Raw genomic sequence first — 23,128 nt, forward strand, 5'->3', positions numbered from 1 at the left:
GACTCGTCGTTCTGCAGTGCTGTACATATAATGCAAAGAAAACATGAAATAGCTCAGACAATGTACATATAATTATAGTTCTACACAGCGGCAGCCACAGTGAGTCTACGCAAAATAAATATTTTCTCTTTTTTTAGTCTGAATGATCTAACTTGGTTTACTGTAGACCTAGTGGGTGGGTGGAGTGAGTACAGTATCTGCTGTATAACAAGAAGATGGCGAGCGGGGTTGGAAGTGAGTAAACGAGCCTGTTGTCAAATTATATGATTTTTAATGCATGGCAACCAGATGTTCATGAGTCGTTTGCACTATAGTCTTGTGGATGATGTAACGTTACACGGCATTGCAAATCGGTGAATTCTTAATAGCCTACCCATGCTGGCATGAGCTTTGAATGAATGGCTCACTCTTCCCTTCTCGCTAGACAACGTTAGCTGACCAGTTAGCAGAAGCTCGCTAGCTAGCTATTCTAAGTCACTAGCAAAATATTGCTAGTAGGTGCTTGTGCGGAAGTTCATCCTTCCGTATGTCTAATTAGAAAGGTGTTGAGATGAGTGCTTCGTGACTTTTGAAACATTCGTAGGGCATTTTGTAACAGCTCTCAAGATGGTAGCTAGCTTTAGGAAGCGCAACATTTATTTTCACCCCTCCTCCATACATAGCTTTGCTTGGTATTCAGTGTGGCCTAACCGCCTCAGCTATTTATCTGAAAGTTTATTTCATAATAGTTGTACCTAGTTGACAACAATGGGTTTTGTTTTGCAGGATCCTGGGACATCCTGACCTGTAAAATATGATGTGATTACCAGAAATTGTATTTTTTTAATATTACATGTCCTGTACTGACTCTGTCCATACCCGTACTTCCCCTCCACTCCTTATCTGCAGAACACAAGTTGCTCTCCATGGGGGCAAAGGAGCCGTGGTCGGTGAGGGAGAAGCTGTGCTTGGCTACCTCTGTCATGAAGAGCGGGGACCAGAACTGGTAAAGCAGCACACGTTTAGGCCTACATCATGTTACTGTTCCTATGTTTTTGGACAGACCAGTCAAATCTTAGCCAGCCACCAACTTTCACTGAGTAAAGACTTCCAGTAATGGAAACATGCATTCGTCCATCTGTCACACAATTGATAATGTGAGAAAAGATTTTGGAATATAATTGGTCAGTTGAATAAGAATTGTGATTATGCAATAATAGGATATCTATCCATACCCACAGGGTGTCTGTCAGTCGAGCCATCAAACCATTTGCAGAGTCGGGACGACCCCCTGATTGGTTCTCACAAAAGGTAGGATATGCTCCAATAAATGAACACCATGAACAATCAAGAACCTGATGATAGCATCTGAAAAAGATTTGCATTTGGTGCCAATGATGAATCAGTAACCTTATGGACAGGGGTTGATTGTGTGAGAGAGGTGGCATGGGTCCTTTGCATTAACTCTACTTTCCCTAGCACTGTTTGTTTGCCATCAGTGTTCTCTTCCACTGCCCTGGCCTGTCAATAAACTGAGTACATACAGTGGGGCAAAAAAGTATTTAGTCAGCCACCAATTGTGCAAGTTCTCCCACTTAAAAATACGAGAGAGGCCTGTAATTTTCATCATAGGTACACTTCAACTATGACAGACAAAATGAGAAACAAAATTCCAGAAAATCACAATGTAGGATTTTTAATGAATTTATTTGCAAATTATGGTGGAAAATAAGTATTTGGTCAACAACAAAAGTTTATCTCAATACTTTGTTATATACCCTTTGTTGGCAATGACATAGGTAAAACGTTTTCTGTAAGTCTTCACAAGGTTTTCACACACTGTTGCTGGTATTTTGGCCCATTCCTCCATGCAGATTACCTCTAGAGCAGTGATGTTTTGGGGCTGTTGCTGGGCAACACTGTTGAAATAAAGGAAATAATTGGCTTATCTTCTCTCTTCCTATCTCTCTCTTTTTCTTCTAGCACTGTGCCTCCCAGTATTCAGAGCTCCTGGAGACAACAGAAACCCCAAAGTGAGCACAGCAGTCACTGTTATTTTCTGTCTTTTTCTGTGTGTGGCGGGATTTGTGATGGTTCTGCTGTTGCATTTCCTATGATCAGAGGGGGGTTGGAGAACATGGGTAGTATGTTAGTGTGAAGGGGGAGGCATTGGATTATGGATAACATGATCTTGTCTGGATGGCTTATGTTTATGGCACGGTATCTCTCCCCAGACGGAAACGTGGTGAGAAAGGTGAGGTGGTGGAGACGGTGGAGGATGTGATCGTCCGCAGGCTCACGGCAGAGAGGATTGATGAACTGAAGAGACTGATCAAAGACACACAGGAGAAGCACAGGTACACAGATTGTGGCAGGTAGGTAGCCTAGTGGTTAGAGCGTTGGGCTGGATGGAATCCCCGAGCTGACAAGGTAAAAACCTGTCGTTCTGCCCCTGAGCAAGGCAGTTAATCCACTGTTCCCCGGGCACCAACGACGTGGATGTCGAATTAAGTCAGCGGAAAACACATCAGTTGAATACATTCAGTTGGACAACGGACTAGGTATCCCACTTTCCCTGTGTGCAATCTCTGATAGAGGGACAATCTATTCAAGAGACTATAATGGCCTTCAGTAGATTTTTTTTTCTGCTACTTGATTGACCCAACTCTGATGTCAGTTGTTGACCTGCTGCATTCACAGGAAGCTGAAGACCGAGGCAGAGCTGATCCAAGCCGGGCACCTGGACTCCAAGCTAGAGGATCTATGGGGAGAGATTGTGCAGTATGACCCTTTTATCTGTCTGCCTCTGTTACTATTTCTTTATCTATTTACATTACAGGAGGCTGCTGAGGGCTCATAATAATGGCTGGAATGGAGTGGATGGAATGGTATCAACCACACGGAAACAAGGTGTTTGATACCATTCCATTAATTCCGTTCCAGCCATTACTATGAGCCTGTCCTCCTCAATTAAGGTGCCACTAGCCACCTGTGATTTACATGTATATTTGCATTTTTCTGAGAAACTTGACTTTCTGTGCCTGTCAGGAAGAAGAAACAGGAACAGGATGAGGCAGACGTGAAAAGGAAGGTCACAGACACAGCCTATCTAGGTAACAGATAACCCACTTCATGCACACCACCAGCTGCTTTTGCCTGTAGCTTTTCTTAATCTACTCAGTAAATATAACCATATTTTCTGCTATTGCTCCATGGGCACCCCTTTGTATATGTCTCACTCCAAACGTTGTAAAACACAATATACCAGATAGTATACAGGTTGATGAAGATGTAGTTATGTTTCTTCAATGATTCAATAAACCCACAGGGGATGTTGAAATAAAAAAACATCATGCCAAGGGGTTTGGATTGAGGAGCTCTATCAGAAAGTATATCGAAGGCTGAGATAGATGTGTACACAGCCACAAAGGTGGTCAAAGTGAATAGTAGATCAATTGTAGTGTGATTGGTCAAACTAAGAACAGTCTCACCCCGCCGCCCCACCCCCCTTCCAGCCAGACAGGCGGTGAAGAACACCCCTAAAAGAGTGCCCAGTGTGACCGTGCGCTCTCCCCTGGGGTGCGGCTCGCCAAGCCTCGAGTTCTGCCAAGGGGACACACCCCAGAGCACACCCGAGGACCCCAGCACCTCAGTGACTGTGAGTCCCTGTCAGCTACAGGGGAACGGGGCAGGGGCAGGGGCAGGTAGAGAGATGATTGGAGTTCAGTAGAAACATTCTTGATTTGATATCAATTAGATGTGGTGGAACGTGCTACACAGAATGCCTTTTCCTCGGCCTGCCTGCCTCTCCTTTGCATGTTATTCTCCCCCTGTTCCCTTTTCCCAACTTCATTTTCTCCCCTCCTCTGTAGGCACCAGGAGTAGCAGGGTTCATGCCCCTGACTGAGGCCTGTGGGCTGGGTGGTGCAGAGTCAGGCCTGGGCCCTCTTCTGGATGAATCCCCACAAAAGAAGCTCTTGGGCCAGAAAGCCACGCCGCCACCATCCCCTCTCCTCTCTGAGCTACTGAAGAAAGGCAGTCTCCTACCCACAAGCCCCAGACTGGTATGTCTCAGGGGAAATAGTATTCCATAGAGATTGTTCACTTTCATAAAATGTAACTACCCATAGCCATTTGAACATCTCAGACACACCGTCAGATGAATCCTCTTGCAGCTACAGAGTGCTGTGTTTGTCTTATAGGTTGGAGATGGTGACCTGCCTGGTAATATGACAATAGCACATGACCTACAGCTCACAGGCTCTGTTCTACCTGGCAGTCTAGCAACAGGTACACACACTCACACTTATCAGTCCCTCCAGGACTTTGCAATTTTGCGACCACAACTTTTTTAGCAATATCAACAATTCCCCACATATTAAATTTGACCAATTACCACACTATTTCTGCTTAAAACTGTCTGATCACCACGATACAAAAAAGAGCTCGCAATTTTAACTAATCACAGCATTTTTACCGCAAAAATTAGTTCAATCAAGTCAACAAACGTTTTCCCCATCTAATAGTTAAAATGTAGTATTGCTTAGCGTTGCATTTTGATTAGATCAAGGCTCTGCCTGCTCTCTGCACGCTCTGTGTGTGTGTGTGTCCGTGTGTGTGTGTGTGTCCGTGTGCGTTAGGTGCCCCTACACTTTCTCGTCTGCTGGAGGCTGGGCCTCAGTTCTCAACTCCGCTGGACTCCTTGGCCAGCAGCACAGACTCCTCCAGTGTCCTTCTCACTGCTGCACCCCCCACTATGGACTCCCCCGCCTCACTACACACAGGTCTCTCCCTTTCCCTTCCTGCCTCCCTCTCTCTGCTTCTATACTGTACAATCACTGCACATCCATCCTCTTCATTCTTTCGTCAACACCAAGCATCTCCTCTGTGTCTGTCATCAGATTGTGGCCATAAGTGTGTGATCAGTCTGTCACCTGAACATCAGACTCCTGTACATGACTTGTCAGTCCATCTCATCTCCTCCAACATGAAGCACATCCCCATGATTATGTCCTCAGTCTGTTGTCTTTACCCAGAGATTGGATTTGAATCATGTAAGGCTGTTAGTAATCCGTGTGTGTGTGTGTACAGGAGGGAATGAGGTGGGGGCCTCCCTGCCTGGCCCAGGGGATGGGACAGAAGAAGACCTAGTGACTGTGTCCTACATGGCAGAAGAATTGGACCTGGAGACAGTGGGGGACATCATCGCCATCATCGAGGACAAGGTGCTCCTTCTACGCCTCACACACCTAAAAACATGAGATGTGTTCGAATACCCATTCTAACATACTGTATACTAAAGTCGTGGCCAAAAGTTTTGAGAATGACACAAATATGAATTTTCACAAAGTCTGCTGCCTCAGTTTGTATCATGGTAATTTGCATATACTCAAGAATGTTATGAAGAATGATCAGATGAATTGCAATTAATTGCAAAGTCTCTCTTTGCCATGCAAATGAACTGAATCCCCCAAAAACATTTCCACTGCATTTCAGCCCTGCCACAAAAGGACCAGCTGACATCATGTCAGTGATACTCTCGTTAACACAGGTGTGAGTGTTGACGAGGACAAGGCTGGAGATCACTCTGTTATGCTGATTGAGTTCGACTAACAGACTGGAAGCTTCAAAAGGAGGATGGTGCTTGGAATCATTGTTCTTCCTCTGTCAAACATGGTTACCTGCAAGGAAACACGTGCCGTCATCATTGCTTTGTACAAAAAGGGCTTCACAGCCAAGGATATTGCTGCCTGTAAGATTGTACCTAAAACAAACATTTATCGGATCATCAAGAACTTCAAGGAGAGCGGTTCAATTGTTGTGAAGAAGGCTTCAGGGTGCCAAAGAAAGTCCAGCAAGCGCCAGGACCGTCTCCTTAAGTTGATTCAGCTGTGGGATCGGGGCACCACCAGTACAGAGCTTGCTCAGGAATGGCAGCAGGCAGATGTGAGTGCATCTGCACACACAGTGAGGCAAAGACTTTTGGAGGATGGCCTGGTGTCAAGAAGGGCAGCAAAGAAGCCACTTCTCTCCAGGAAGAACATCAGGGATAGACTGATATTCTGCAAAAAGTACAGGGATTGGACTGCTGAATACTGGGGTAAAGCTTGTCCGGAGAAGACAAGGTGAACGCTACCATCAGTCCTGTGTCATGCCAACAGTAAAGCATCCTGAGACCATTCATGTGTGGGGTTGCTTCTCAGCCAAGGGAGTGGGCTCACTCACAATTTTGCCTAAGAACACAGCCATGAATAAAGAATGGTACCAACACATCCTCTGAGAGCAACTTCTCCCAACCATCCAGGAACAGTTTGGTGACGAACAATGCCTTTTCCAGCATGATGGAGCACCTTGCCATAAGGCAAAAGTGAGTGGCTCGGGGAACAAAACATCGATATTTTGGGTCCATGGCTCGGAAACTCCCCAGACCTTAATCCCATTGAGAACTTGTGGTCAATCCTCAAGAGGCGGGTGGACAAACAAAACCCCACAAATTCTGACCAACTCCAAGCATTGATCATGCAAGAATGGGCTGCCATCAGTCAGGATGTGGCCCAGAAGATAATTGGCAGCATGCCAGGGCGGATTGCAGAGGTCTTGAAAAAGAAGGCTCAACACTGTGAATATTGACTCTTTGCATCAACTTCATGTAATTGTCAATAAAAGCCTTTGACACTTATGAAATACTTGTAATTATACTTCAGTATTCCATAGTAACATCTGACAAAAATATCTAAAGACACTGAAGCAGCAAACTTTTTGGAAATTAATATTTGTGTCATTCTCAACTTTTGACCATGACTGTACATACTTAATGGGTATATACAACCTACTATATACTATTAGTTAATTTTAGTATACTGTAAACGAACGGTATCCTTTCAGTTGAGCATATTAGCGCAAAGTCTGTCTACCGGGAGTTGATGCTGTTGCTATGCAATCTTTTGACAGCTTGTTAGCATAACAAATTACTAGCATAATTAAAATTACATTTTACGACTTCGGGTGTGTTAGTAAATTCAATCTGGAGTGTCAGAGTGCATTCTGGGCACTCGTAAATTCCGAGCATTGTCAGCTTGTCCGTTCGTAAATTCCGAGCGTTTCCCTCTCGGAGTGTTGAGTGCACACTGGACGTTCTGGCCGAGGAGGAGGGTTGATCCGAGCGTTCGTTCTGACCATCACAACGGCAGTCAAGCACACAAGCTAACTGGCTAGCTACTGCCAGACACAAATGAGAGAACACCTCACTCTGACCATTTTCTCGCCCTGGCAGAGCTGGTTAGTCTGTTTTCATGTTATCCAGAGCGTCGGTGACTGTAACTGTTCTGCTGAAAACAATTTAATTAAGCTTTTTTTGTCGACGTTTACTGACACCGGCCATATTCAATGGGGGTTGAGCGTTCGTACATTCATCAATTATTCTGCACTATACCACTTAGCTAGGAATGACGTAAATAATCAAGTTAATAAATGTTGGGTAGTTAGTTAGATATCATATAGTTATTAAACTGGCAAGTTCGATGTATTAGTAGCTAACTAACTTTAGGTATCTAGCTAACATACCGGTACCTGAAATTTAATGCTATGTGGTGCGTAAAGGATAGCGTAGCCAACAAACTGTCAGCCAACACAACTTGTAGCATAACTTAGCTGAAAAGTCATTACTTTATTACATTGCTCAACATTTTCTTAACATTTGTCATAATTAGTTAAAGCATTGAATTTGTATTCGCTCTCATCGGACTTGGGCTGCATATTTTCTGCCATTGTCTTCAAATCTGAAAACGTTGTGAAGCCACGCCCATTTTGGGAAGAATTGCATTAATAGTGAAATGGTGTCCACTGCTTGTATACTTCGTATTTTGGCAAATGTAGAATGACATCCGGGAACTTTTGGCATTCTAACTATATCCATATTATGACCAATAAGCATACTAAATACTCCATTTACGTCACAAATAGTAGGGTTAGTGCGGTTAGTATGAGTATTCGAACACAGCAACGGAATGATACTCAACTGTTCTGCCTATAAAGCCATAGTGATATCAGCCTCCTCTCCTTAATAACAGTACATTTAATAGGTTTTCCTGAGGTGTCTTTACAGTGACAAGCTGTGACCTGTCATCCTACAGGGTGATGAGAATACTGAGGCTTTGGATGCGGCTGCAGTGGAGGCTGCTCTGTCCCTGTGTGAGGAGACAGGCCATGCCCTGTCTGGCCATTGGGAGCCAGGGCCCTTCAAGTCCCCTGAGTGTGACCGTTCTGGGGCCTCACACCTCTCCTCCCTCGCTGGCAGTCTGGAGATGAAGAGGGAGGTCATGCAGTTACGGGGTGGGACCTCTGCATGTGACAGCCAGGACAACTGTCCATCAGGTTACCCACACCCCCTGGGCATCAGCGGCCTTCCTCCCTCCTCCTCTTCCTCCTCCTGCTCGTCTATGATGCTGGAGCACAGCCAGGCTGTTGGGGCTCGTCTGCAGCCCGGGGCCATGGGCGGGGCCGATGGGGAGGGAAGCCCAGTCTCTCCCCACGCCACCATCAGGTGTGAGAGTGAAGAGTGGACGCAGCAAGGAGCTGACACCCCATATGCAGGTCACTCATAGCCCTGGCACATCAGACCGACAGTCATACACAGAGGCCCAGACACCTGCCTTGGGCACAAGCTCTTGAGTAAACACGTTTGCCATCTGTTCTCATCATCACTTCCTGTTTCTCTTTTCACTTTCTCTTTCTCCCTCAGACTCCGAGGATGGCCCCATGACAAGAAGACATTCCAAGGTACACTTCGCCCTCACTGAGGAGAGAACAGGCTTGTGCTGCTGATACCTGTTGTCTTTGTGTTAGAACCTGAAATCCACTGTAGATATATCCAACTCACTCTCTGAACCTGTGTAGGACGTGAAGGAGGAAGAGGGGGTGAGTGACGGAGAGGAGGGGAGTGCCTCAGAGACTAAAGAGGGCCTGGATGGGGATGGGGGGGATGAGGAGGGGGACGGAGCAGAGGCCTACCTGTCGGAGGCAGAGGGGGAGACCGAGCTGGAACCCCCAGCCAGTGAGAGTGAGGACGGTTACAGTCTGCACACAGCCTCCTCCTCTCTGCAGCTCCACACCACTGCAGACTCTATCCCCAGCAGCCCTGCCTCCTCCCAGTTGTGAGTCACACACACACCACACACACACACACACACCACCAAGCATGTCTATATCTGGTCAAAACTCCCTTTCTCTTTTTCTCTGTCTATTCAGTTCAATGTGCAGTGAGGACCAGGAGGCCAGACAGGCTCAGAAGATCTGGAAAAAAGCCATCATGCTGGTATGGCGTGCAGCTGCCAATCATAGGTAAGAATCTCACTCATGGAACCCCGGGCTATAACAGGATCCTGCCTGCACCATGCTCCAGGCCTCTCATTTCAGCTTTTGAAAGTGATATATTTGCTGTGTTCCTGATGCAGGTATGCTAATGTATTCCTGCAGCCTGTGACTGATGACATTGCCCCGGGGTACCACAGTATTGTTCACAGGTAAGCACTGACATAGGGAACAGGTAAACACTGACCACTGACACAGGGAACAGGTAAACACTGACCACTGACACAGGGAACAGGTAAACACTGACTACTGACACAGGTAAACACTGACCACTGACACAGGGAACAGGTAAACACTGACTACTGACACAGGGAACAGGTAAACACTGACCACTGACACAGGGAACAGGTAAACACTGACCACTGATACAGGGAACAGGTAAACACTGACCACTGATACAGGGAACAGGTAAACACTGACCACTGACACAGGGAACAGGTAAACACTGACCACTGATACAGGGAACAGGTAAACACTGACCACTGACACAGGGAACAGGTAAACACTGACACAGGGAACAGGTAAACACTGACCACTGACACAGGGAACAGGTAAACACTGACCACTGATACAGGGAACAGGTAAACACTGACACAGGGAACAGGTAAACACTGACCACTGACACAGGGAACAGGTAAACACTGACCACTGACACAGGGTAAACACTGACACAGGGAACAGGTAAACACTGACCACTGATACAGGGAACAGGTAAACACTGACCACTGACACAGGGAACAGGTAAACACTGACCAATGACACAGGGAACAGGTAAACACTGACCGCTGATATAGGGAACAGGTAAACACTGACCGCTGATATAGGGAACAGGTAAACACTGACCGCTGACACAGGGAACAGGTAAACACTGACCGCTGACACAGGGAACAGGTAAACACTGACCGCTGATACAGGGAACAGGTAAACACTGACCGCTGACACAGGGAACAGGTAAACACTGACCGCTGACACAGGGAACAGGTAAACACTGACCGCTGACACAGGGAACAGGTAAACACTGACCGCTGACACAGGGAACAGGTAAACACTGACCGCTGACACAGGGAACAGGTAAACACTGACTACTGACACAGGGAACAGGTAAACACTGACTACTGACACAGGAAACAGGTTAACACTGACCACTGACACAGGGGAAACAGGTTAACACTGACCACTGACACAGGGGAAACAGGTTAACACTGACCACTGACACAGGGGAAACAGGTTTACACTGACTACTGACACAGGGGAACAGGTTTACACTGACTACTGACACAGGGGAAACAGGTTTACACTGACTACTGACACAGGGGAAACAGGTTAACACTGACTACTGACACAGGGGAAACCGGTTAACACTGACCACTGACACAGGGGAAACAGGTTTACACTGACCACTGACACAGGGAACAGGTTTACACTGACTACTGACACAGGGTACAGGTGCTTTCTTTGCTGGCTTGGCCTTCCCATTCAGTCTATCTGTCGGACAACCTGACCACGCTCCTCTCTCCTCCGCCCCCCTCTCTCCTCTGCCCCCTCTCTCCTCTGCCCCTCTCTCTCCTCTGCCCCTCTCTCTCCTCTGCCCCTCTCTCTCCTCTGCCCCTCTCTCTCCTCTGCCCCTCTCTCTCTCCGCCCCCTCTCTCCTCCGCCCCCTCTCTCCTCCGCCCCTCTCTCTCTCCGCCCCTCTCTCTCTCCTCCGCCCCCCCTCTCTCTCTCCGCCCCCTCTCTCCTCCGCCCCCTCTCTCCTCCGCCCCCCTCTCTCTCTCTCCCCCCTCTCTCCTCCGCCCCCTCTCTCCTCCCCTCTCTCTCTGCCCCTCTCTCCCCCTCTCTCCTCCGCCCCTCTCTCTCCTCCGCCCCCCTCCTCTCCTCCTCCCCCTCTCTCCTCTGCCCCTCTCTCCTCCGCCCCCTCTCTCCTCCGCCCCTCTCTCTCTCTGCCCCCTCTCTCCTCCGCCCCCCCTCCTCTGCCCCTCTCTCTCCTCCGCCCCTCTCTCTCCTCCGCCCCTCTCTCTCCTCCACCCCTCTCTCTCTCCGCCCCTCTCTCTCCTCCGCCCCTCTCTCTCCTCCGCCCCTCTCTCTCTCCGCCCCTCTCTCTCTCCTCCGCCCCCTCTCTCTCCTCCGCCCCTCTCTCTCCCCTGCCCCTCTCTCTCTCCTCTGCCCCTCTCTCTCCTCCGCCCCTCTCTCTCTCCGCCCCCTCTCTCCTCCGCCCCCTCTCTCCTCCACCCCTCTCTCTCTCTGCCCCCCTCTCTCTCTCCTCTGCCCCTCTCTCTCCTCCGCCCCTCTCTCCGCCCCCTCCGCCCCTCTCTCTCTCCGCCCCTCTCCTCTCTCCGCCCCTCTCTCCTCCGCCCCTCTCTCTCCTCCGCCCCTCTCTCTCCTCCGCCCCTCTCTCTCCTCCCCCCTCTCTCTCCTCCGCCCCGCTCTCTCCTCCGCCCCCTCGCTCTCTCTCTCCGCTCCCTCTCTCTCTCTCCTCCGCCCCTCTCTCTCCTCCGCCCCTCTCTCTCCTCTGCCCCCTCTCTCTCCTCTGCCCCCTCTCTCTCTCCACCCCTCTCTCTCTCCGCCCCTCTCTCTCTCCGCCCCCTCTCCTCCGCCCCCTCCTCTGCCCCCTCTCTCTCCTCCGCCCCTCTCTCTCTCCTCCGCCCCTCTCTCTCCTCCGCCCCTCTCTCTCCTCCGCCCCTCTCTCTCCTCCTCCCCCCCTCTCTCCTCCGCCCCCTCTCTCCTCCGCCCCTCTCTCTCTCCGCCCCCTCTCTCTCTCCTCTGCCCCTCTCTCTCCTCCGCCCCTCTCTCTCTCTCCGCCCCCTCTCTCTCTCCGCCCCCTCTCTCCTCCGCCCCCTCTCTCCTCCGCCCCCTCTCTCCTCCGCCCCCTCTCTCCTCCCCTCTCCCCTCTCTCCTCCGCCCCCCTCTCTCCTCCGCCCCTCTCTCTCCTCTGCCCCTCTCTCTCTCCTCTGCCCCTCTCTCTCTCCTCTGCCCCTCTCTCTCTCCTCTGCCCCTCTCTCTCTCCTCTGCCCCTCTCTCTCTCCTCTGCCCCTCTCTCTCTCCTCTGCCCCTCTCTCTCTCCGCCCCCTCTCTCCTCTGCCCCCTCTCTCCTCTGCCCCCTCTCTCCTCCGCCCCTCTCTCTCCTCCGCCCCTCTCTCTCCTCCACCCCAGGCCCATGGACCTGTCCACCATTAAGAAGAGCATTGAGACCGGTCTGATCCGCACCACGGCAGAGTTCCAGCGGGACATCATGCTGATGTTCCAGAACGCGGTGATGTACAACAGCTGTGACCACGACGTGTTCCACATGGCCCTGGAGATGCAGAGGGACGTCCTGGAGCAGATCCAGCAGTTCCTGGCCACACAGCTCATCATGCAGACCTCCGAGTCTGGCGTCAGCGCCAAGAGCCTGAGGGGCCGGGAGAGCACCCGCAAGCAGGACCCCTCGGACAAGGTGTTCTGCTCATTGGGACGGCACGGGGTAGTGGGTCTATAGATAAGAATGAGAGGAGAGAGTGGGGGGAGAATGGAGAGTCCAGGAGAGGAAAGGAAGGTGAGGATTTGGGGATGCAAGGAGAGCCAGATTAGGGGTCTGTTTAACCTCAGAGGAAAGGAAAGGGCACAAGTCTCTTACCATTGGCAGGCAGCAAAACACAGTGTCCTAGATTTTATATGGGGCACATGTAAGTCAGCCATAGTGTTTTCTTAATACATGATCTGTGCTTCACTGTTCATTTGATCCATTTCCCCATTGATATCCTTCACTATTCTCCACTATGAGTTGTCATGGATGGAGACCATACGGTTGGTTGGCTTCATGGGCTTGGATGGTGTTAAACTCATGATAGTAGATAGGAACCCGACTCCCTCAGATGTATGTCTGGTAATACTGTTGAATTGCATCACAGACAATGACACAAAATAGTTGAAACACATGCACTGCTCCCATACCTGTGCATATATAAACTCAGCAAAAAAAGAAACGTCCCTTTTTCAGGACCCCGTCTTTCAAAGATAATTCGTAGAAATCCAAATAACTTCACAGATCTTCATTGTAAAGGGTTTAAACACTGTTTCCCATGCTTGTTCAATGAACCATAAACAATTAATGAACATGCACCTGTGGAACGTTCGTTAAGATACTAACAGCTTACAGACGGTAGGCAATTAAGGTCACAGTTAGGAAAACTTAGGACACTAAAGAGGCCTTTCTACTGATTCTGAAAAACACCAAAAGAAAGATGCCTACGGTCCCTGCTCATCTGAGTGAACATGCATTAGGTATTCTACAAGGAGGCATGAGGACTGCAATCTGGCCAGGGCAATAAATTGCAATGTCTGTACTGTGAGACACCTAAGACAGCGCTACAAGGAGACAGGACGGACAGTAGATCGACCTCGCAGTGACAGACCACGTGTAACAACACCAGGCACAGGATCGGTACATCCGAACATCACACCTGCGGGACAGGTACAGGATGGCAACAACAACTGCCCGAGTTACACCAGGAATGCACAATCACTCCATCGGTGCTCAGACTGTTCGCAATAGGCTGAGAGAGGCTGGACTGAGGGCTTGTCGGCCTGTTGTAAGGCACTGACGAGTTGCCGTTTTGTATCACCAGGGGTGATGGTCGGATTCGCGTTTATCATCGAAGGAATGAGCGTTACACCGAGGCCTGTACTCTGGAGCGGGATCGATTTGGAGGTGGAAGGTCCGTCATGGTCTGGGGTGGTGTGTCACAGCATCATTGGACTGAGCTTGTTGTCATTGCAGGCAATCTCAATGCTGTGTGTTACAGGGAAGACATCCTCCTCCCTCATGTGGTACCCTTCCTGCAGGCTCATCCTGACATTACCCTCCAGCATGACAATGCCACCAGCCATACTGCTCGTTCAGTGCGTGATTTCCTGCAAGACAGGAATGTCTGTTCTGCCATGGCCAGCGAAGAGCCCGGATCTCAATCCCATTGAGCACGTCTGGGACCTGTTGGATCGGAGGGTGAGGTCTAGGGCCATTCCCCCCAGAAATGTCCGGGAACTTGCAGATGCCATGGAGGAAGAGTGGGGTAACATCTCACAGCAAGAACTGGCAAATCTGGTGCAGTCCATGAGGAGGAGATGCACTGCAGTACTTAATGCAGCTGGTGGCCACACCAGATACTGACTGTTACTTTGATTTTGACCCCCCCTTTGTTCAGGGACACATTATTCCATTTCTGTTAGTCACATGTCTGTGGAACTTGTTCAGTTTATGTCTGTTGTTGAATCTTATGTTCATACAAATATTTACACATGTTAAGTTTGCTGAAAATAAACGCAGTTGACAGTGAGAGGGTGTTTCTTTTTTTGCTGAGTTTAGGAACAACGTGAGACAAAGGTCACTGAGTCCACGCAGTTAAATTTCTCTCAACTCTCAATCTGATGCATACCTGACACACGCACACACACTTTCTTGTCCATCCTTTCACAGTCTTTGTGTCTGTTGGCTTTTTGTGTATTTGTGTGGGTTTGTGTGCGCGTGTATTTTGTGTGTGTACCTCAGCTTGTTATATAATGTATGTGAAGACAGCCATGGCAACACTCCAACCTTGTGTTCCTCTCCAGTTTCTCTAGCTCTGGCTGGTAGAAAGCAGGGAAGAAGGTCATGGTTTAGGGAGACAATCTATTTTCGATTTAGCAGGACAGATCTCATTTTTATTGTAGTATTTTAATTTTGCTATGCTACAAAATGTCATATTTGGTCACATGGTACATATTGTCACTGGGATGTTTAGATTTGGTTAATCACAAAAAATGGCTCCAACAATCTCTTCATAATCCAAGTGAGGAATTGGTTTCCCACCTGTTTTAAGTAAAGAAGTTGTCTCAGTTCTTGAACCACTCCTGTGAGATGGGTTCTGTACCTGCTGCTCTATGTTTGCCCACAGGGTTATATCGTATACAGTATTTATAGTGTCCATGAGTGGTGGTGTGCATTTATTTTATACCCTCTCTTGGATGGGTCTGTATCTTTTTATGTGGGTGTATGTAGTTCTCTGTTGTCGGGATGGGTGCTCCACTGCTCCTCTTCTTTCCTTGTTTTCTGTGTGGGTGTGTCTTTGATCCCTCTTTCTGACTGTATCCTTTGTCCTCTCACAGGACAGTGTCCCCATGGCCTCTCCTGCCTTCCTTCTCTCTCTCTTTGTAAGTACCCGGTCTGCAGTTTATGACCTGTCAGACTACAGCTGGGGTATTCATTCACATTCTGCAGCTTATGACCTGTCAAGACTACAGCTGGGGTATTCACATTCTGCAGTTTATGACCTGTCAGACTACAGCTGAGGTATTCACATTCTGCAGTTTATGACCTGTCAGACTACAGCTGGGGTATTCACATTCTGCAGCTTATGACCTATCAGACTACAGCTGGGGTATTCATTCACATTCTGCAGCTTATGACCTGTCAAGACTACAGCTGGGGTATTCACATTCTGCAGTTTATGACCTGTCAGACTACAGCTGAGGTATTCACATTCTGCAGTTTATGACCTGTCAGACTACAGCTGGGGTATTCACATTCTGCAGTTTATGACCTATCAGACTACAGCTGAGGTATTCACATTCTGGCCCTAGGTCACACAAATCAAATTCAAATCAAATGTATTTATATAGCCCTTCTTACATCAGCTGATATATCAAAGTGCTGTACAGAAACCCAGCCTAAAACCCCAAACAGCAAGCAATGCAGGTGTAGAAGCACACTGCTTGAATCAACTTTTTCAACATAATTTCAATTAAGTTACGTTGAACCAACGTGGAACAGACGTCTGTGCCCAGTGGGTAGTATTTTCATTTCTTACACTTCCCCCCCCTCTCTCTCTCTCTCTCTCACTCGCTCCTACACACACATGCAGGCATATAGCAAAAAAAACACAAATTGGCTCACTTTCATGCACACAAGCATTTTGGTTTGTAATTCGCATTGAATCTAAATGTTTTTATTTTATTTTAGCTTAACTGACTTGCCTAGTTAAATAAAGAACAAATTCCTATTCTCAATGTCAGCCTAGGAACAGTGGGTAAACTGCCTTTTTCAGGGGCAGAACAACAGCTCGGGGATTTGATCTTGCAACCTTTCAGTTACAAGTCCAACACTAACCACTAGGCTACCTGCTGCCCCAGGAACCATGTTTCCTTTCATTTACAAACACAAAAGTATGATGGCCAGTCCATCCGGTGTCCAGGTTACAGGTGTGAACGACTGTGTTTTCCAGGGTGATGGCTAGTTTTTCAAGCTTCTGGTTGCTTTGGACCAGAGTTAACCCATCTCTTCTCTGTGCCCATCTATACAGGATGGGGGCACCAGGGGGCGCCGTTGTGCCATAGAAGCCGACCTGAAGATGAAGAAATAAGCCGCAGGGAAGCAGCTGAAGACTGGAATACGTCTGATTGGTGTCCTCCGTGGTCATGTCCCACTTGATTACGCTAACGAAGGACACCACAGTCGGGGTCAATGTCGTTCCATGTCCTGTCACTTCAATTGGACATGGCGTGTCTCGCTGAGAGCCATTCATGAATTGCAGTTTAGAGAACGCAACGAGAGCTGGGCGATAGACAAAAATCCATATCATGATAAATAGAATACGTTTATAACATTAATGTGCAGCAGTTCTTTATTACCTTAACTACTAGTACTTTGAATGTTGTAGCTATCAATTGTTCAATTTAACTATCACCCATATTAGCAGACTCATTTCATTTCAAACTTCACATTTCTCCAGTATAGGCTTCTTATCGTAATGAAAGACATCAGCAAAAAGTCTACGATAAGTGGTCGGTTCAGTCGGTATCGAACATTTCCGGTTTATCTTCCCAGCTCTAAACTCAAACCCAGCACTGAGAGAATCACTTATTCCCCAACTTCTGAATGTGTCAACAGAAAACATATAGACCTTGCATTGTGTATGTCAATTGTTTTGAAGTCCTCTGTATAGTATTGTACAGGCATGTCCCTTGTGTACATATGGTGACCCAATAAATATTTGTCGCAAGATTGTGGTTCTCCAACTCAAAGCAAATAGTGTGTGATTAAAAAAAAAAAGAAGAAGCTATAATCCTTAGTTGACATGTCCATTTTTGGACTTAAATTAATGATATCTATTGATTCTTGAAAAATAACTTAAATGCCTAAAATCAAATCAAAGGTTATTTGTCACGTGTGTGAATACAACAGTGAAATGCTTACTTACAGGCTCTAACCAATAGTGCGGAGAGAAAAAAAGTGTGTGTGTAGGTAAGTAAAGAAATAAAACAACAGTAAAAAAAACATTTGAAAACAAGAGTAGCAAGGCTATATACAGACACCTGTTAGTCAGGCTTATTGAGGTAGTATGTACATGTGGGTATGGTTCAAGTGACTATGCATATATGATGAACAGAGCGTAGCAGTAGCGTAAAAAGGGGTTGGCAGGTGGTGGGACACAATGCAGATATCCTGGTTAGCCAATGTGTGGGAGCACTGGTTGGTTGGGCCAATTGAGGTAGTATGTACATGAATGTATAGTTAAAGTAACTATGCATATAAGATAAACAGACAGTAGCAGCAGCGTAAAAGAGAGGTTGGGGGGGCACACAATGCAAATAGTCCGGGTAGCCATTTGGTTACCTGTTCAGCAGTCTTAGCTTGGGGGTAAAAACTGTTGAGAAGCCTTTTTGTCATAGACTTGGCACTCCGGTACCGCTTGCCATGCGGTAGTAGAGAGAACAGTCTATGACTGGGGTGGCTGGGGTCTTTGACCATTTTCAAGGCCTTCCTCTGACACTGCCTGGTGTAGAGGTCCTGGATGGCAGGCAGCTTTGCCCCAGCGATGTACTGGGCCGTACGCACTACCCTCTGAAGTGCCTTGCGGTTGGAGGCCGAGCAATTGCCGTACCAGGCCGTACCAAGCAGTGATGCAACCGGTCAGGATGCTCTCTATGTTGTAGAACCTTTTGAAGATCTCAGGACCCATGCCAAATCTTTTTAGTTTCCTGAGGAGGAATAGGCTTTGTCGTGCCTTCTTCACAACTGTCTTGGTGTGTTTGGACCATTCTAGTTTGTTGTTGATGTGGACACCAAGGAATTTTAAGCTCTCAACCTGCTCCACTACAGCCCCGTCGATGGAAATGGGGATGTGCTCAGTGCTCCTTTACCTGTAGTCCACAATCATCTCCTTGGTCTTGGTTACGTTGAGGGATAGGTTGTTATTCTGGAACCACCCGGCCAGTTCTCTGACCTCCTCCCTATAGGCTGTCTCGTCGTTGATCAGTCCTACCACTGTTGTGTCGTCAGCAAACTTAATGGTGTTGGAGTTGTGCCTGGCCATGCAGTCGTGGGTGAACAGGGAGTACAGGAGGGGACTGATCACACACCCCTGGGGAGCTCCAGTGTTGAGGATCAGCGTGGCAGATGTGTTGCTACCTACCCTCACCACCTGGGGGCGGACCGTCAGGAAGTCCAGGATCCAGTTGCAGAAACTAAGCTTAACTGTTGTACCCCATCAGAACACAAAATATAAGCCTGCTGTTCTCCAATGTAAATGAAAACAAACACTGTATCATCTTGTAGGCTGTTTGATTCAGTGTCCTCTGTCTCTGTACAACCCTGTGTGGATGAACCAGTGAGAGCTGGTCAAACCTTTAGCTTTTTGCCATTCTCAGTGCAGGTGGTACATAAAGCCCTGAAATCCTTAGATCAGAGAAAGCCTGCAGGTCCTGATCTTTTAAATCCCTGATTTTAAAAAATCTGGTAGCTGATTTCATAGCTGAACCACTTACATATCTGTTCAATCTAACCCTGGAATGTAAAGAAATTCCCCAAATCTGTAAATCAGCATTTGTCCTACCACTTTTAAAAGGGGGAGATCCAACTATTTTAAATAATTATAGGCCAATCTCAAAGCTGTCACCCCTGGTGAAAATACTTGAAACCCTTGTGAGTCAACAGCTAAAAGAGTTTTTATTTACTAACTCTATTTTATCAATGTACCAATCGGGCTTCAGGAAGAAGCATAGCACATTTACAGCAGCCATGAAGGTTTTAGATGATATCACTGAAGCCCTTGACAAAAAAACAGCACTGTCTCACTTTCTATTGATCTCTCGAAGGCTTTTGATACAGTTGATCATGCTATACTAAGGCAGAGATTGTCGAGTGTAGGTCTTTCAGAGCATGCAGTTGCATGGTTTGCTAACTATCTGTCTGATAGAACTCAGTGCACTCAATTTGATGTTAAATTGTCTGTCTTTAATGGTGTGCCCCAAGGCTCTGTACTTGGTCCTCTCTTATTCACTATTTATATAAATGATTTAGACAAAAATGTCCAAAATGGGCAACTTCATTTTTATGCTGATACTGTTATTTACTGTTGTGCCTCGTCTCTTACAAAAGCTTTCCAGAACTTGCAAACTGCTTTTTATACTGTTCAACATACCTTGTGTCAATTGAAGCTTATCCTCAATACTGACAAAACTAAACTAATGGTGTTTTCTAAAGCAAGAAAAAAACCTCTGAACCTTTCACCTATTACCACCTGTCAGGGCAGAGATTGAGGTTGTAACCTCATATAAATATCTTGGAATTTTAATTGATGACGGCCTCTCTTTTAAATTTCATATTCAACGACTTACAAAACCAACCAGACCGTCTAGCTTCCGGGTTGGAGCGAGCCGGTCGCATCCGCGCTTCGGTCTGCAGGTTGTATAACTTTTTCATTACATTTCATTATAGTACAACGGTCTGATTTGTCTAATCTTAGCAATTTCTTCTTAGCTAGCTACATAGTCGTCGTTGTATCGAAGATAATTGCGTAATTATCGTATTTCGTCGTCTCCTATCTGCCCAACACGTTCACCGTCTACCGTAGCACTGTAGTAACTATCACACTCAACTGAACGACTTGATTAGTGTAGTGTTAGCTAGCTACATAGTTGTCTTTGCTGTCTTCGTATCCAAGATAATTGTGTAGTTTAGAGTATGGAGTCTTAGTGATAATTGCGTTATTATCGTATTTCGTCGTCCTCCTATCTGCCTAGCAGCTAGCCAGCTAGCATACGTTCACCGGCTACCGTAGCACTGTAGTAACTATCACACTCAACTGAACGACTTGATTAGTGTAGTATTAGCTAGCTACATAGTTGTCTTTGCTGTCTTCGTATCCAAGATAATTGTGTAGTTTAGAGTGTGTAGTCTTAGAGTGATTATCTTAATTCACCGAGGTTAGCTAGCCAGCTATTTTGTCGTCCTTAACGTAGGAGACACTCCTAGCTAGCCAACAGCCAGCCAACGTCTACTGAATAGAACTTTCGCATTCCGGTCGCATTCCGCTTCGCTCCACAGGTAGTATCACATTTTCATTTCATTTCATTACAGTCCCAACGGTGTGATTTGTTTGATCGTAGCTAGCTACATAGCCGTCTTTGTTTCAAAGATAATTGTGTAGTCTAGAGCGATTTTCTAGGTTAGCTAGCCAGCTATTGTCGTTCTCCTAACGCAACGTAACGTAACCAACACTGCTAGCTAGCCAGCTAGCTCCCGAAAAGCAGCATTGTAGAAACTTCACACTCAACGGTACGACTTGATTAGGGTAGTGTCAACAACGCAGCTAGCCTACCCCAGCAGTACTGTATCATTTTAATCATTTTAGTCAATTAGATTCTTGCTACGTAAGCTTAACTTTCTGAACATTCGAGACGTGTAGTCCACTTGTCATTCCAATCTCCTCTGCATTAGCGTAGCCTCTTCTCTAGCCTGTCAACTATGTGTCTGTCTATCCCTGTTCTCTCCTCTCTGCACAGACCATACAAACGCTCCACACCGCATGGCCGCGGCCACCCTAATCTGGTGGTCCCAGCGCGCACGACCCACGTGGAGTTCCAGGTCTCCGGTAGCCTCTGGAACTGCCGATCTGCGGCCAACAAGGCAGAGTTCATCTCAGCCTATGCTTCCCTCCAGTCCCTCGACTTCTTGGCTCAGACGGAAACATGGATCACCACAGACAACACCGCTACTCCTACTGCTCTCTCTTCGTCCGCCCACGTGCTCTCGCACACCCCGAGAGCTTCTGGTCAGCGGGGTGGTGGCACCGGGATCCTCATCTCTCCCAAGTGGTCATTCTCTCTTTCTCCCCTTACCCATCTGTCTATCGCCTCCTTTGAATTCCATGCTGTCACAGTTACTAGCCCTTTCAAGCTTAACATCCTTATCATTTATCGCCCTCCAGGTTCCCTCGGAGAGTTCATCAATGAGCTTGATGCCTTGATAAGCTCCTTTCCTGAGGACGGCTCACCTCTCACAGTTCTGGGCGACTTTAACCTCCCCACGTCTACCTTCGACTCATTCCTCTCTGCCTCCTTCTTTCCACTCCTCTCCTCTTTTGACCTCACCCTCTCACCTTCCCCCCTACTCACAAGGCAGGCAATACGCTCGACCTCATCTTTACTAGATGCTGTTCCTCCACTAACCTCATTGCAACTCCCCTCCAAGTCTCCGACCACTACCTTGTATCCTTTTCCCTCTCGCTCTCATCCAACACTTCCCACACTGCCCCTACTCGGATGGTATCGCGCCGTCCCAACCTTCGCTCTCTCTCCCCCGCTACTCTCTCCTCTTCCATCCTATCATCTCTTCCCTCTGCTCAAACCTTCTCCAACCTATCTCCTGATTCTGCCTCCTCAACCCTCCTCTCCTCCCTTTCTGCATCCTTTGACTCTCTATGTCCCCTATCCTCCAGGCCGGCTCGGTCCTCCCCTCCCGCTCCGTGGCTCGACGACTCATTGCTAGCTCACAGAACAGGGCTCCGGGCAGCCGAGCGGAAATGGAGGAAAACTCGCCTCCCTGCGGACCTGGCATCCTTTCACTCCCTCCTCTCTACATTTTCCTCCTCTGTCTCTGCTGCTAAAGCCACTTTCTACCACTCTAAATTCCAAGCATCTGCCTCTAACCCTAGGAAGCTCTTTGCCACCTTCTCCTCCCTCTTGAATCCTCCTCCTCCCCCCTCTGCAGATGACTTCGTCAACCATTTTGAAAAGAAGGTCGACGACATCCGATCCTCGTTTGCTAAGTCAAACGACACCGCTGGTTCTGCTCACACTGCCCTACCCTGTGCTCTGACCTCTTTCTCCCCTCTCTCTCCAGATGACATCTCGCGTCTTGTGACGGCCGGCCGCCCAACAACCTGCCCGCTTGACCCTATCCCCTCCTCTCTTCTCCAGACCATCTCCGGTGACCTTCTCCTTACCTCACCTCGCTCATCAACTCATCCCTGACCGCTGGCTACGTCCCTCCCGTCTTCAAGAGAGCGAGAGTTGCACCCCTTCTGAAAAAACCTACACTCGATCCCTCCGATGTCAACAACTACAGACCAGTATCCCTTCTTTCTTTTCTCTCCAAAACTCTTGAACGTGCCGTCCTTGGCCAGCTCTCCCGCTATCTCTCTCAGAATGACCTTCTTGATCCAAATCAGTCAGGTTTCAAGACTAGTCATTCAACTGAGACTGCTCTTCTCTGTATCACGGAGGCGCTCCGCACTGCTAAAGCTAACTCTCTCTCCTCTGCTCTCATCCTTCTAGACCTATCGGCTGCCTTCGATACTGTGAACCATCAGATCCTCCTCTCCACCCTCTCCGAGTTGGGCATCTCCGGCGCGGCCCACGCTTGATTGCGTCCTACCTGACAGGTCGCTCCTACCAGGTGGCGTGGCGAGAATCCGTCTCCTCACCACGTGCTCACCACTGGTGTCCCCAGGGCTCTGTTCTAGGCCCTCTCCTATTCTCGCTATACACC

The 23,128-nt window shown here is 47.9% G+C and overlaps 1 protein-coding gene across 3 annotated transcripts; it reads left to right on the plus strand.

Annotated features, from left to right (window-relative positions):
• The first annotated feature begins 15 nt into the window (after positions 1 to 15).
• Positions 16 to 17,357, plus strand: brd8a (bromodomain containing 8a). Of its 3 annotated transcripts, XM_029645794.2 has the most exons (20): positions 17 to 234; positions 889 to 985; positions 1,221 to 1,290; positions 1,963 to 2,012; positions 2,214 to 2,336; positions 2,680 to 2,760; positions 3,028 to 3,092; positions 3,495 to 3,637; positions 3,852 to 4,043; positions 4,182 to 4,269; positions 4,620 to 4,763; positions 5,071 to 5,204; positions 8,112 to 8,571; positions 8,720 to 8,757; positions 8,875 to 9,131; positions 9,226 to 9,318; positions 9,432 to 9,500; positions 12,496 to 12,778; positions 15,466 to 15,510; positions 16,659 to 17,357. In XM_029645794.2, exons 1-20 carry the CDS (start codon positions 216 to 218, stop codon positions 16,716 to 16,718), a joined length of 2,511 nt encoding a protein of 836 aa, XP_029501654.1. In that variant the 5' UTR covers positions 17 to 215; the 3' UTR covers positions 16,719 to 17,357. The 3 variants fall into 3 exon arrangements, with proteins under 3 accessions (XP_029501656.1, XP_029501654.1, XP_029501655.1); XM_029645796.2 differs by lacking the exon at positions 4,620 to 4,763 and having other exon boundaries at positions 16 to 234; XM_029645795.2 differs by lacking the exon at positions 15,466 to 15,510 and having other exon boundaries at positions 19 to 234.
• The last annotated feature ends 5,771 nt before the right edge of the window (positions 17,358 to 23,128 follow it).

The sequence above is a fragment of the Oncorhynchus nerka genome, linkage group LG19 (genome assembly GCF_034236695.1).
Source record: "Oncorhynchus nerka isolate Pitt River linkage group LG19, Oner_Uvic_2.0, whole genome shotgun sequence".
Lineage (NCBI taxonomy): Eukaryota > Metazoa > Chordata > Actinopteri > Salmoniformes > Salmonidae > Oncorhynchus > Oncorhynchus nerka.

What these genes read in the sequence shown, in the direction of transcription:
- brd8a (XM_029645794.2), top strand. An exon ending in CACAGACACAGCCTATCTAG is followed by an intron (nt 3,093 to 3,494) that starts GTAACAGATAAC and finishes CCCCCCTTCCAG; the next exon opens with CCAGACAGGCGGTGAAGAAC. An exon ending in TGACAAGAAGACATTCCAAG is followed by an intron (nt 8,758 to 8,874) that starts GTACACTTCGCC and finishes GAACCTGTGTAG; the next exon opens with GACGTGAAGGAGGAAGAGGG.